Source organism: Suncus etruscus, chromosome 1, assembly GCF_024139225.1.
Source record: "Suncus etruscus isolate mSunEtr1 chromosome 1, mSunEtr1.pri.cur, whole genome shotgun sequence".
Lineage (NCBI taxonomy): Eukaryota > Metazoa > Chordata > Mammalia > Eulipotyphla > Soricidae > Suncus > Suncus etruscus.
In genome coordinates this window covers 143436789-143451180 of record NC_064848.1, presented here as the reverse complement: position 1 = coordinate 143451180, position 14392 = coordinate 143436789, and the positions used below count along the sequence as shown (strand labels likewise).

The 14392-nt window shown below is 43.0% G+C and overlaps 1 protein-coding gene across 1 annotated transcript in view; it reads right to left on the bottom strand.

The window, feature by feature from the left end:
* Positions 1-9115: 9115 nt before the first annotated feature.
* The window catches only part of LRGUK (leucine rich repeats and guanylate kinase domain containing), an 83802-nt gene continuing 78525 nt past the window's right edge, over positions 9116-14392 (bottom strand). The window contains exon 17 of the mRNA XM_049782244.1: positions 9116-11094. Coding sequence (XP_049638201.1) covers positions 9116-11094 — 1979 coding nt within the window. The remainder of the gene's footprint in view (positions 11095-14392) is intronic.

Below are 14392 nucleotides of genomic sequence, written 5' to 3'. Positions count from 1 at the left end.
TATGATACTGTAAATATAATGGATAATCTCAGAACTGATGTTTTCTTTACTTGCCACTCTATCCTGCATTACTGAATATAAAAGTCCATGGGGGGGATCTCTTGATCTTAGAAACATTGTTATGAATAACTGACACCTCTCAAGATCACTTTAATTTTATTTAAGACACTTAACTCAATAGGAGTTGCATCTAAAAGAATTTTTAGAGGGGCTGCAGAGATAGCATGGAGGCAGGGCATTTGCCTTGCATGCAGAAGGACGGTGGTTTGAATCCTGGCATCCCATATAGTCCCTCAAGCCTCCAGGAGCGATTTCTGAAAGTAGAGCCAGGAGTAATCCCTGAGCGCTGCTAGGTGTGACCCAAAAAACAAAAACAAAACAAAACAAAAAAATAATTTTCAGAGAAAACCATCCATTTATTAGTAACCTAGTAAACTAGTAACTTGGTTTGAAGAGCATTGTCTCATTCCAAACTAGTAGTGTGTTCTGGTTTGGGGATTTTGTATTATTTGGGGCCTACCTATTAATTAGTACTCATAAATACTACTCATAAATACTAATATAAGCATTTACTGCATGCCAAATACTGTTCTGAGTGTTTTTCAATATATTAACTTATTCAATTCTCATAAAAATTTAGGTCAAGTTTTCCTTTCCTCGTTGTCATATCAAAACTGGCACAAGTTGGTGCCAGAGTAGTGTTATAAATCTCCCAATGGAGCTTAGTTCCTGGTGGTGTTGCCTGGAGCTGTATCATTTCTACGTGGGGGATCTGGGGTTTCGGATTGGACTAACACTGTCCAATCTCCTGGAAACTGGTTGTATCCACATGACACATGTTCAGGATGGGAGGCACCTCTTCTGTTATAAAAAGTGAGCTCTTATCCCTAGAAGATAAGATCTTGTTTCTATGTCTATGGTTTCCCCTTGATATGACAACGAGGAAAGGAAAACTTGACCTAAGATCAGCCTATCCTATCACATCACCTAACACTAAATGAAAATCAGAAGAGCTATTGTCCTTTGAACTGTGAAAAATAAGAGCACCAACAACAGAAAACTGACTTTGACAACCGTGACTGAACAGAACCTACCTTGGGACTAATAAGGAAAACCTTACCCTAGGCTGTAGTCCAGGACACATAAAACAACAACAAGATGTCTTATTGCAGAGGTCCAACTTGGACAACAGAGACTGAGTAGAACCTTTGGATCCATAATATCCTAGGCTTCGGCTTAGGGACTGAATGAAAACAGGGAGCAAGTGTTACAGAAGACTGAACACCACAACAATGATGGATAGGAACCTCTAGAACCTAGAGACTCTATCCTAAACCCCGAGCTATAACCTGCGCAAATACCAAGATTGCTAGCTACAGTGGCTTGATTTTCTCACACACAACCGAGAGGAAACTTTCCTGGCATCACAAAAAAGCCTTTGGGATGGGGTAATGAGTATATATGGAGCCAGAGGTTGATCCCATGATGGTATGCTTCAAGGATGGAGAAACCCTGAATCTCTTAGGCCATGGGAATTCCCTTTCTTCCCCAATGCTTACTGTGCCTATGCAAAAAAAAAAAAAAAAAAAAAAAAGCGGGGGGAACGCTAAACCCTACCACTACAGCACCCATACTTTTTCTTGTTTTGTTTTGATTTGTTAGTTTTTGACTTTATTTTCCTTCTCTTTTTTCTTCCACTTTTCTCTTTCTTTTTCACGCTTGTGGTTATTATTTAGAGATTTATTTTTATTTTTATTTGACGGGTCCATTATTTTTCTTTTTTCTTCCATTTTTCTTTCTTTTCTTTTTTTCTCTCTCTTCTTTCTTTTTTTTTGGTAGTTGCCACCAAATTTTTTTCTCCCCTTTTTCTTATCCTTTTTATCTTCAATGACAGTGGAATGGATGCTCAATCTACAACAAGCTGTAAAGTGGAGACCAGTTGCACTAGCATTCTGGGGGTAGAGGAGGGAAATATGGGATGCATACTGGGAACAGGGGCGGAGGGAGGACAGCACTGGTGATGGGAATGCCTCTCATTCATTGTAACTATGTACCATAAATGATGCAGTGAAAGATTTGTAATGCACTTTGGTCACAATAAAAATTTTAAAAAAATAAATAAAAACTATGATGCTAAAAAAAAAATTAACAGGCACATGCCAAACTTTTTGAACTACATGATTACAAATGCTTGCTTGACAAATGTTTGCATTGTCCCCTCCTCCCTTTGTGCAAAAACTATATGTCATGGCATTTCAAAAATAAATCTATGCATAATCATAAAAAAATTAGAATAAGTATTTTTATCACTCCATTTGTCTAGGATTTGGGGGGTGGGGTCAGGCCAAACCCAGCATTGCTCGAGGACAATTCCTGGCTTTGTGCTCAGGAACGGACCCTAGTGGAACTAAGAGGAAACACATTTGATGCTGGGGATGGAACTGGAGAGAAGACCAAATGCCTTCTTTGGCTCTTAATAATACCTTTGATAGTTAAAAAATTTCAGAACCGTTGTTTATTATTATTATTATTATTATTATCATCATCATCATCATCATCATCATTATTATTATTATCTGGCTTGATCTCACTAGTGTTGGGAGCTACTTCTAACTTTGTACTTAAGATTGCTCCTGGAGGGGCTGGAGCATAGAGCCAAGAGTAGCCCCTAAGCACTGCCAGGTGTGACCCAAAATCAAAAACAAACAAAAAAAAAAAGATTGCTTCTGGAAATTTTGGGAAATCATGTGGTTCTAGGAACTGAGCTGAGTTCAGCCACATGCAAGGCAAGTGCTTTAACTGCTATATCAACTCTACAGTCCTATTATGACTTTATTTTTCACAGGAGAACCCAGTAACTTGCTCACAGTAATGCAGCTGGATTATACTGGGGCTGAAATGCCAAGCAATTATTTTTGGTCACTTCTGAATCATGAATTTCTAAGGTTACAACATTTTTTTAAGCCTTCAGTTTTGCTAATCATGACTATGCTCACAATCACTAAAAATTTGGACTTCTCTTACCACAAAGACTGGTGAGTAGTTAAAGAAATAAATACACCAACAACTATCATGACAATGATAGTGAGTGATAGAAATAAAATGCCTGGGAGGGGCCAAAGAGATAACACAGCCATAGGGCATTTGCCTTGCATGCAGCTGACTTGGGACCGACCAGGGTTCAATTCCTGGCATTCCATGTGGTCGCCCGAGCCTGCCAGGAGTGATTTCTGAGTGCACAGTTAGGAGTAACCCTTAGGTGCTGCCAGGTGTGAACCCTAAACCAAAAATAAAAAAATAAATAAATAAATAAATAAATAAAGAAGAAGAAATAGAATGCCTGTCTCGAATACAGGCAGGGGGTGGGGGAGAAGGGAGATGAGGGGCATTGGTGGGGGGAAGGTTGTACTAGTGAAGGAAAGTGTACATTTTTATGACTGAAATCCAATTACCAAAATATTTGTAACCATGGTGTGTAAATAAAGATATTATAAAGATAAATATAAAAAAATTGGATTTCTAACATCTCTCGCTCACAGAAATGGTCTTCAGGGACCAGAGATATAGTACAGTGGGTAAGGCACTTTCTTTACACATGGCCAAGGAAAATTTGATCCCCAGAACCATATATGGTACCCTGAGCCCACCCTGAGTGCAGCAGTCAGCAGTAAGCTCTGAGCACCAAGGGGGGGGTGGTCTCCAAAGCAAACAACAAGAACAATAGGTTCTCCACAGACTCTTTTCTGAAGGCTGAGACAATAAATGTAAGTAAGGGTTAGAATTGTCTTTTTTTTTTTTTTTTTTTTGGCTTTTGGCTTCTGGGTCACACTCAGCGGCAGCAGCACTCAGGAATAGGTTACTCCTGGCTCTGTGCTCAGAAATCACTCCTGGCAGGCTCAAGGGACCATACGGGATGCCAGGATTTGAACCACCATCTGTCCTGGGTTGGCTGTGTGCAAGGCAAACACCCTACCGCTGTGCTTTCTGGCCCAGAATTGTGTTTTTCAAATTAAACAATTAAAATTCATTCAAGAATCTGCTGCTAAACTGTATATAATGCATTCACTTCAAGTGGAACTTTGAATATTCCTGAATATTAAAGCTCATTGGGGAAAAAAATCTCTTGATTTTCTCTCGCTTCATTTTAGAGAGATTTTAAAGTTTTACATATGACTAGTCATTATTCATATTGGTTGGAAGTCTACCATATCTAGAACCCTCATACTGACAAAATATTTACCTTTCATTACAGAATCCTTGCTGCTATTCTACAGAAGAATTCATCAGGAATCCCACCAACTCAAAGCAGGTTTTTTGTTTTGTTTTTTTTTTTTTTCAAATGCAAGGTTAGACTAAAGAATACTGAGTAGAAGAGAAAAGCTCAAAGGCTATGTATCACCCACATGAAGGCATTTTGTAATGCATCTCTATGTTTAGGTGATGAGACTGTAAAGAATATTCCTCAATATGTATTTTAGGCCAGGTTCAAAGGGCTTTGATCTAATGAGTAAAAAAATGCTTGCCTTTTCTAGTGCTAAGCCCTATATTAAATCAGACTGCTGGGTTTTCAGAGTCAGCTTAAGAAGAATCTATTGTGGTTAAGTGACTCCTAGACCATAAAAGGAACCTTAAATGCATCCAGCCTTATAAATCCCCAACACAGACACTTTGTATAAGTTTCCTATTACAGGGGCTGGAGAAGCGGCAGAAGCGGTAGGGCATCTGCCTTGCATGTGCTAACCTAGGATGAACTGTGGTTTGATCCCCTGGCATCCCATATGGTCCCCCAAGCCAGGAGCGATTTCTGAGCACATAGGCAGGAATAACCCCTGAACGTCACCAGGTTTGGCCCAAAAATAAAAAAACCTAAAAGATTCTTATTACAAAGCATTTGTGTTGGGAAGAAAGCCTGTTTGTTTGATGCCCATAACACCTCACTCTTAGAAAATCCTTAATTATGCCAAGTGGAAATAGACCATGGGTGTAAAATTGAATCTACATAACTTTTTTTTCCCTGAATAAACACAGGTTCATTTGAGGGGAAAGATGTAATACTAAAAAGCATATATGAAGAAGTAAAATGACACATTATAGAATGGCCCAGATTTACAACTAACTTACTGGCCATGCCTCCCTCACATAATTTCTCCTGTAGCCCAGGTTTTCCCTCCCACGTCTCTTCCTGCAACACTGGAACAACAGTATAGCATTGCAGAATATGGCTTAATCACCTTATTTCCCCATAACTTAATTTTTAAATCATTAGAGATGGCTAAAGTATTCTCAGATTTTATTACAAAGACATTAACAGGAATGTCTTTACACTTGTTATGATCCTTATCATAACTCTTGGATTAGAATTACTAGACCAAAAATTTGAGGCTGTAACGGATATTATAAAAATGTTACAAGTTGTGCAAATTTACTTTCTCACTAACAATAGAGTAAATTTACCCTTAGCCTCAAGTAGAATAGACATTCGTTTTCTATCTTTGCTATTGGATAACCCTCCTTTCCCTGTCTTCACCACACTCCAAAATAGTGTACTGCTTTAACTAGAATAAGATGAAATACTTTCATTTTTACTGGCCATTTTTTATTTTCTCTTTTTGAGTTATCCAAACATGCCTGAGCCCAAATATTTGAGGTTTGAAAATAATGGATTAAGCTCTTTAAATATTTGAAGCCTCTTATGCCCATGGAACTACCATCTCTGTTCATTTGAATGCGAAGTGCCAGACTTTTTTGAAACCAAACAACAATCTGAAGACTATATGCCTTTTAGATGGGTAGGGGAACACCTGGCAATAGTTTTCATCAGCTATTCCTGGCAATGCTCTAGGGACCAGGTGCAGAGAATGTGGGATAGAACCTGAGCCTCTTGCACAGAGGTATTTATGTTCTCAACCCACTGTAGCTATCTGCCCCTACTCCAAACTGAAGGCTGTATTAGTCAATGGAGTGACTAGAATCAAAGGTCAGTTTTTGCCTCCTAAAGATCACTCTGCTGAGGAACAGGGCAAATTGGAGTTGTTAAGAACATTTTGCATGTGGACAGAAATACACATTCTGAATGTGGGTAGAAATGACAACTTTTGAATATATTCTGCTATGGAAAATAAGAAATCAGAAATATATTCTACTAGGAAAATCAGATACTTCTGATTTTTTGAAAAGTGAAATCCTCTTGCTAGAGTGGAGTTGATCTCTTCCTTTCTTACTCTCAGTTGTCCAGTGGCAATGACTCTGAGGCACATAATGACCTGAGTATTTAAAATACTGATAGCGGCCTTGTTCCATTATGGAATAGGGAGGACACTAGAGTCCCCCCAAGAAAAATGAGGGTGTAATTGGCTTCTTGTTTCCCATTAGTGTCCCTGAGGACACAAACCTATTATGGATGACTTGAGGAGCCTAAGAAAGAGTTATCCAAGAGTTAATAAATTCCTAAAGTTCTTCATCTAAGGGGTTGTTGGCACACCTAACATAGCATATTACAGAATGTATGGTTACCTTTGTTTTTAATTCCTTTTTCCACAATCTACACCCCACACCCACATTCAACCCAATCTTTGGAACTGTCTTGTTTCATCCTATTTTGACAGACTGTTGCTGTTGCTGCATAGGAAAATTCCTACTTCCAGTCTATAACTCCATCTAAAGCCTAGACAAATGCTCTAAGATAAAGGTTTAATATCAAGTTTCCAAGCTCACTGGCCTAACACATAAAGTCATATGGATTTACAGATGCCTGGAGTTCAAAGTTTTTCTGACACTTGGATCTTCAGAAAATGAGTTGCCTGTTCTTGGGCCCCAGGCTTAGATGGATACTATTCCTGCTTCTAAGAAACCTTCCCCAGGCTCCCATCAGTTCACTAACCAATGCTGCTGCTTGGAGACTTAACTGAAGAGTGGCCTGCTCTCTAGTACAATTCCCACAATCCTTGTGTTCTTCCTTTGGATACCAAATTCAGTGTTCTTCTTAGGTATCCTTCTGACATTCTTGAAAAGAGAGTTGATAAATATGCTCACCTGTTCAATGCTAAACCTCAGCTGGTTTGATACAAGGTCTTTTGGTTGCTCCAGTGACATGGTAGGGTGAACTCTCCTGGCCACCCTAATAAAACAGAGCTTCTGGAAGCATCTCTGTCATCTCACTCCATGGAACAATGATCACGTGTCTGGTTGGCACAGAGGATGTGCTTAGTCAGATCTTATTGAATGCCTGGACTAACTTCCTGAAAGAAGGTTATTATATGTGTAAAGAAATCTACCCAAAAATGCTGTCATCTTGGAAAACCAGGGTACTAGCAGAGCACAGGCTGTCTGCTTTATAAGAGGATACTTGCCTTTTAGATTTTAACAAAGAATAGTAACCCACCCTATATTTGCAGTACAGTTGGATATACAGACCATTTTGTGGACACATACCCTTTTGCTTATAATGACACCTTTATTTCTTTATTCTAATAAGTAGTCATCAATCATATTAAAAAATACAGGGTGACAAGCACACATTTCTAGGCTGTTGCATACACAGAGAAGCGCAGTTCAACACATATCTTGTCACTTTTGAAGAGCTGAATCTTGGGTGGGCTGCTTTGCTTATGAAGCTTCTCTCTTCTGAGAATGCAGCTCTGAAGACTTAAGCTGTTGGACCCAAGGTGTATGTTTATAAGTGACCCTAGATCCAACAGCTGAAGAATGAGCACCTGGCCCAGAGTGGGCCAATCAGAGACAGTTTCTGAATTTCTTTCTTTCTTTTTAAATTTCAGATTAACAAAACAAAACAAAGCAAAACAAAAAACCACATGAGCTAATTCCTTAATATCGTAGTAAAAGCTGCCAGACAGAGGGCTTGACAACCATTGGTGGAACTGCATCTGGACGACAAGCAGAAACTGATGGGTAGTTCTTGGCATCCAAGAAGATGAGGCCAGCGCAAGAAAGAAGACAGAGGGGAATGAAGACAAAAGTCCAGTAGATGATGAAAATACTGGAGATGACAAAGTCCCTGTTACATGCAGCGACAACACTTTAGTCTTCACTATACCTCTAATTTGAGGCATAGTGCCCTCCCCTAATTTGAGCTGCAGATGATTCATGCATCAATTGGCTCAGTCTGGACTCTTGTCCTGGGCCAGCAAGAGACTCCTAATGGCAAGAAGAGTCATGGAAAATGGAGTTGCACTTCCTCCATCCTCCAACCCTCATCTTTCTCCTCACAAGTTCTTTGAAGCCATTCATCCAAAGCTGGTTTGGCATGATGAAAGTATGTTAGTGCTCAGGGGCATGAGGTTACTGCTGAAAGGGAGGGGCAGATGCACCTGCTGAAACACATTCACACAGAGGGAGTTTCAGACTCAAGGGTCTGAATGACTGACTACAGCTTCCTTTGGAAGCTCGTTATTTGTTTTTTTGCTTTGGAATTCCTGAATCAAGCAGGAGAGAAGAGGATAAAAGGTCTGACCTAGCTAGAACCAACCTGAAGGGCAAGCTAGCTGTAGCTCAGGCCAGGGTTGGGATAATGTTGGAAGGGGACTGGGCCCACACTGGGTGATCAATTCCAGTAGTGGGCAGAGGGTGAGTGGTACAGCCTCTTATAGGGGTCACTTCTCCAGAACGCAGAGGTGAGCCACAAGGGTCCAGGTGATGGCACTGGTGGGCATGCAACTGTCCCTGAGTTTGATCTCTGAAACTACTTGGTCTCCCACCACACACTGCAGGAGGGGCCCTGATAATCACTAAACAATTGGTTTTGTTTTGTTTTGTTGGCCATACCCGACGGCACTCAGAATTGCTCCTGGCAGGCTTGAGGGACCATATGGGATGCTGGGAATCGAACCTGGGTCTGTCCCGGATTGGCCACATGCAAGGCAAATGCCCTTCCACTAGTCTATCACTCTGGCCCCACTAAACAATTATTAAATGAGTAAGTCATGAAAGTGTGAGAAGAGGCAGACCCTTCAGGCTCCAACAGCATGGAGCTCTTGGTCTCCCTTCCCTGCACCCTGCAGAGCAGCAGAGGAGAGCTGGGGGACAGGGGGTGGGGGGAGCTTGGTGCCTCAGCTCTCCTTTTCCTGGACATTCTGGGCTGCAGGCCCCCAGGGAGGGCCTAAATCTTGGTACTCTGACTGCCTCTGGCTCGAACCCTTCCTTTCCGCTTGCTCTGCTCCTCAACAGGCCCCTGGTTCTGGGGGGTAGTGGGGCTTGGGTCCTGTGGGGCTTCTGACTGTTTGCCGGGACGCTTCTCTTTGGCTGGCTGCACAGAAGTACTGTCGCGGGGAAGCGAGTCCTCTTTGGAGTCCTGAGGGGCTTGTGGCTTGTCTCTGTCAAGAGGCTGCATGGGGGGCTCCCCACCTGGCTCTGGCGGTTCTGAAACAGTTTCTCTCTTCTGAGATCTCCCCTTGCGGGGAAGATCTGCTCCTTTTTCCTTTTTCTTGACAGGCTCCTCAGGGGCAGAACCCTTGGGCCTAGCCTCCGCAGAGGCCTTTCCACTCTGGGGAGGCCTCACAGACGAGGGGTGGCTCCCTGGTGTGGCTTTCTTCCTCTGAATCATACCCCCAGGCTGCTCACTTTTCAAAGATGCCCCTTTTTTGGATGCAGCTGCCCTCTGAACTGGGCGGTGTGGTGCCATCGGGGTTTGACCGCCTTTCCTGGGAGAACGTCCCATTTCTCTTTTGTCTTCCTGGACCTGGGTATTTTGAGACAATGGTTCATCTTGGGTGGGCGCCGGGATTTTGAGGCTTCGGGCTTTTCTGCTGTGGTTTCTTTGAGGGTTCCCGGAAGGGCTGGGGTGAGGGTGCTCAGACCCCCTTGAGCGTGTCTGCTTGCTTTGGGACACTGGTGGCCAGGCTGCTGCTGCTTGTCGGCTTCTTGGGGTGTTTCCGGGTGATACTTTAGCCATCTCTTGCTGCAGGGGGAGTTTTTTTTTTCTAGCTCCTGCCAGCTTCCTGGGCTCTTGGCTTTGGGGTGAAGCATGCACATCGGGGATTCTCCTGCTGGAGGACTGGCCTGCTTTAGGGGCCTGCCTTTCCTTGACAGGACGGGTCTGTGAGCTGCGGGGCCCGGGCTGTTCTGTGTAGGGCGTGGGGAGTCGAGGCAGCTTCACCCCCCGGGGACCCTCCTCAGGGGGTGGATTGGGGGCCTGCTCCGGGCCAGGGGGGCTGATGAGAGGGAGTTTCACCTCCCTGGCCGGCTCCTCCTGGAGCTGATGAGGACTGGGGCCCGGATGGGGGCTCCGATTGGGGAGTGGTCGGGAGTGTGGAGAAGTGATCGGAGGCAATTTACTGGGGTCTCCCTCAGGAGCCAGCAGAGGCCTGGGGGAGGGAGTTAGGGTCTGGTCAGAGGATGTCCCTAAAGTGTCATCTGGACGGCTGGGTGAGAGGAGCTTGGGAGTGGGCCTTGGGCTCTGGAGGGGGGCAAGAACCCGGGGTTGGGGCAGCCTGGTGGGTGCTAGTCGGCTTGTGGAGATCGGAGCTGCCACCTCACCCTTGCCTGGGGGCCGATGTGTATTTGTAGCATCTTGAGAATGTGGCAGATCTGGGTAGGGAGTGCCGGCCCGGACAGCTCCTTGTTTGGGGGTCTCCTCCCCTACAGGTTGCTGGGAGTCTTCCAGAGATGGGGGACCATCCTGGGAGTTGGGGGGTGGCAGATTGGTTGACTTGGCTTCCTCATCCTGGCTTTCTTGGGGGTTGATGCCTGCTGGAGCAGCAGGGGGTCCTGTGGTCTCCCCAGATTCCTCATCCTGGTTGGGCTGTGGGCTTTGGACTCGGGGAGGACCCAGCTGTTTGGACAACTGCCCAGCTTCGTTTGCAGGAAGATCTGATGGCGGTTGGTTAGCTAAGTCTTGGGTGAGCTGAGGAGCACCAGGTGCAGAGGTGCTGGGCTGTGGTGGGGACTCAGTTTCCTTAGGGCTGTTGGGTGCTGCTCCCTCCTGGTCCTGCAAAGAAGTTGGGATCTGGACCTCCAGCTGCGTCCCAGGGAGCTGGTCTGGGGGTGGTCCATCAGCTTGTAGCCTCGCCAAGCGTCTTGGGGAAGGCACCAAGTGTGCTGGCACCCCAGAAGGAGTCTTCTTGTTAGAGGGTACCCCTGCTTTAATATAAGAAGAAGTTAGCTTAGCATATCTCAACAAGTAGACACTATTAGGAAATGACTAATGGACAACTCTCTATCTTATTGGAGGTTGGCTTTGGAAAGAAAATAATGACACACAGAGCAGACTATACCCATTCTTTCTCCTGTAGAATTGTGAGTATCACAGTTTCTCTCTTTTGGTGGAAATTGGGTCAGGGTTCATGGAATAAAAAAAACAAAGGACTATAATGAAGAAACAGAAAGAGGTGTACTTACAGAAGCAATCTATATAGATTCAGGTCAGTAAGAGGCAGGAGAATTGAAAGAAATGATGGGACTTGAACATTTTTATCACCTCACAGGTCATACTCTGATGGCAGAAATAGCCAAGTCAAAGTCCCTTCAACTGTGAGGTTCATGAGGTTCATGTGGCTGGTTATTATATCCCACAGGCTTAGCAAGTGCCAACTAATAGCTATGTGATGAAGGGACAAAGGAAATGGATCTGAAAGAATCAGGAGGCCCCTTGTCTCAGAGAAGCTGCTGCTGAGATGCCAGAGTGGGCTGCTGTTACCTGACTTCTACTTCTACTCCACCTGCAGCGCTACCCTTTGCCTAGAGAGGCCATTTTGAAGGCCACACAGAATAGTGGTTGGGGATGGCATATCATTCAGTCACCATTGAGACTAAGTCCTTAGAATGACTCTGGTGTTGTGGACAGCAGCAGTTTCTTGTTTCTAGTTTGTGGTAGAAATGATGAGATATTCCAGTGGCCCAATGTTTGTTTTAACCTGGTTTTCATGGACCTGGCTCTGAGACACCAGGGGTCTGAAGTGTCACATGATCTTGAAGACTGTCCAAAAAACTGGTCTCAGCTTTTCAGGGGAGGACTCTCAGTGAAACACCTCCCTAAACCCCTCCCCCAACAGGAGACAAATGCTTTCTTGTCCCTGGGGTGATCTATCATGAGAAGATCTCCTGTTCCTGGCTAACACCCTCTCAACTCCACAGCAGGATACTTTTGGACTACTTCATGCTCTCACCAACATTCTTAGTCTTCTCTGGGCTTCCAAAGAGACCAGATATCTGTGGGGAAGGGAATAGAGAGATTCTGAACAAGGAGAAGCTTGCCTCTTATCAGGGCTTTGAAGGGATACCCAGCTCTTCATTATTATCATCTCGGTTTATTCATATTCTATATGGAACTCCCTATTTAATCAAGGATAAATATGATTAAACATACAAACAGTGAAAATCTCTAGAATGAGCAATCTAATAGAGATAGAAAGTACACGTTTCTGAGGATCTAAGGGCACTTGTTGACTGTCAAGTTTCCATGTAAGTGATGCATGTATTTGAAGATAGAAAGGCATGATGGTTGGTTATGCAACATGGTGAAAGTAGAAGAATCATGCACTTCAAATGGCAAATTTTATGTGGAACAGATTTAAAAATACAGAATATTTAGGACATGTATAAAAAAAGGGAAAACTAAAAGAAAGTTTTATACCCTTTAAGTCCTAAATTTTCTAACATCAGACACAAAGTTTTTTTTATGACACAGTCACAGCTTAATAATTCACACAACTCTGCAAATGATCCTAGCCTTGTTATTAGAGATAAAGGCAGATAAAGGCACCATTTTATAGACTGCAAATTGCTCAATTTTCCCATTTGACTCATCATCACCATTCTCTATCATTAGTCAGAATTCTGAATAAAGACTTGGGAACCTTTTACTTTATGTTCTTTAAAAAAAGACTTCAGAGTACAGCTAGATCAGCCTATAAGAAGCTTTAGTGAAAATGCCACCTATTCCAGAAAAAAAGTTAAACAAATACAGAAAAAAAATCCCTTTATTGAATTATAAATATAGTGAATCTTCTTTATTTTAGAGAAAATATCTTGTTCCTTTGGACTTTTAGCTTTTATTGTTTCATAAATGAATATTATCTGTATTGCTGTAGGTGGGAAAAATAGACAATTCTGTAGTGTAAGAGCTGGGCATTAAAGTAATGGTATACCTAATTATCTTGGGGACTCACAATCACTGTGAATCTGAAGTTACTATTTTATGAATGTGTTAAATAAAAATTCAATTACCCTCACCCCTGGTGAATGCTTCCATTTCTAGGTTTAGGTTGATGGGCCTGTGATTTATAGAACTAGCAAGTCTTAGGTTTATTTCTGTCATTGTATTTTACTCTTATCTCCAGGTGTACAAGTTAAAACTGCATTCTTATTTACAAATTAGCAACACAAAAATTACTCAATATGCTTGGGGATCATTTCAGTTCACATTGCTACCATATTACCATCTCTATGCAAACAAGGTTGGTGGCCATCAGATTTCTGTCTGTACTTAAAGCCTAACAGATTAAGCAACTGTGAAAACTCCCAGCTCCAAAAGACCAGACTATAACAGCATTTTATAAAACTGTATGTAGTCATCTGGTTTTGTATTTTAGAAATGGGAGTTCAGTGAATTATCTATTCAATTTGGTAACATTTGTGATATTGGAAAAACAAACTCTAGATAAAGATGCCAACAGAAGACAGTGCATACTTCCCACACAGAGTAACAAGAATTACCCAAGACTAGGACACTGCTGAGAGAATCCCACAGCAATATGAGTCTGAAGCAAGGAAACCTTAAAGACCAACCCAAAATGTATTAAAAGGGACTTTAAGCAAGCCCAAAAATCAATGATAGAGGTGTATCTATCTATGTGGGGAGATATATGGCACAAAGAAAACTGAGGGAAGCGTGAGAAAATATGATGTGCAGACCATTGCTTCCAGCCAAGGGGCAAGCCAGAGCTGAGACTCCTGCAAGGACAACAAAAAAAAGTACTCTGGTTCCTCCACTCCCATCTCCCTTGAGATCAGCTTTGACACTAAAACGTACCAAGAATAGAATGACAGAAGGACTTGGATCTCAAGAAGAACCAGAGCTACCTTAGCATAGTCACTGCAGTGGTAAGACCCAACACCACACTGATCCAAAAGCAGCTCTTCACTAGCCTAAGACATCTAAGATCGCCAGCAAGAGCTTAAAAAAAAACTAAGTCTTTCATGCAGAAGGTCATTGGTTCGAATCCCAGCATCCCATATTGTCCCCCGAGACTGCCAGGAGCGATTTCTGAGCGTGGAGTCAGGAGTAACCCCTGAGTGCTGCTGGGTGTGACCTCCCCAAAAACAAAAACTAAGTAAATCCATAACACACCCCACTGCTCCCACAAAAGTTACTGTACAGATATGGGGGGGGGGCATATTTGGCAGTGCTCAGGGGTTGCTCCTAGCTCTATGCTCAGAA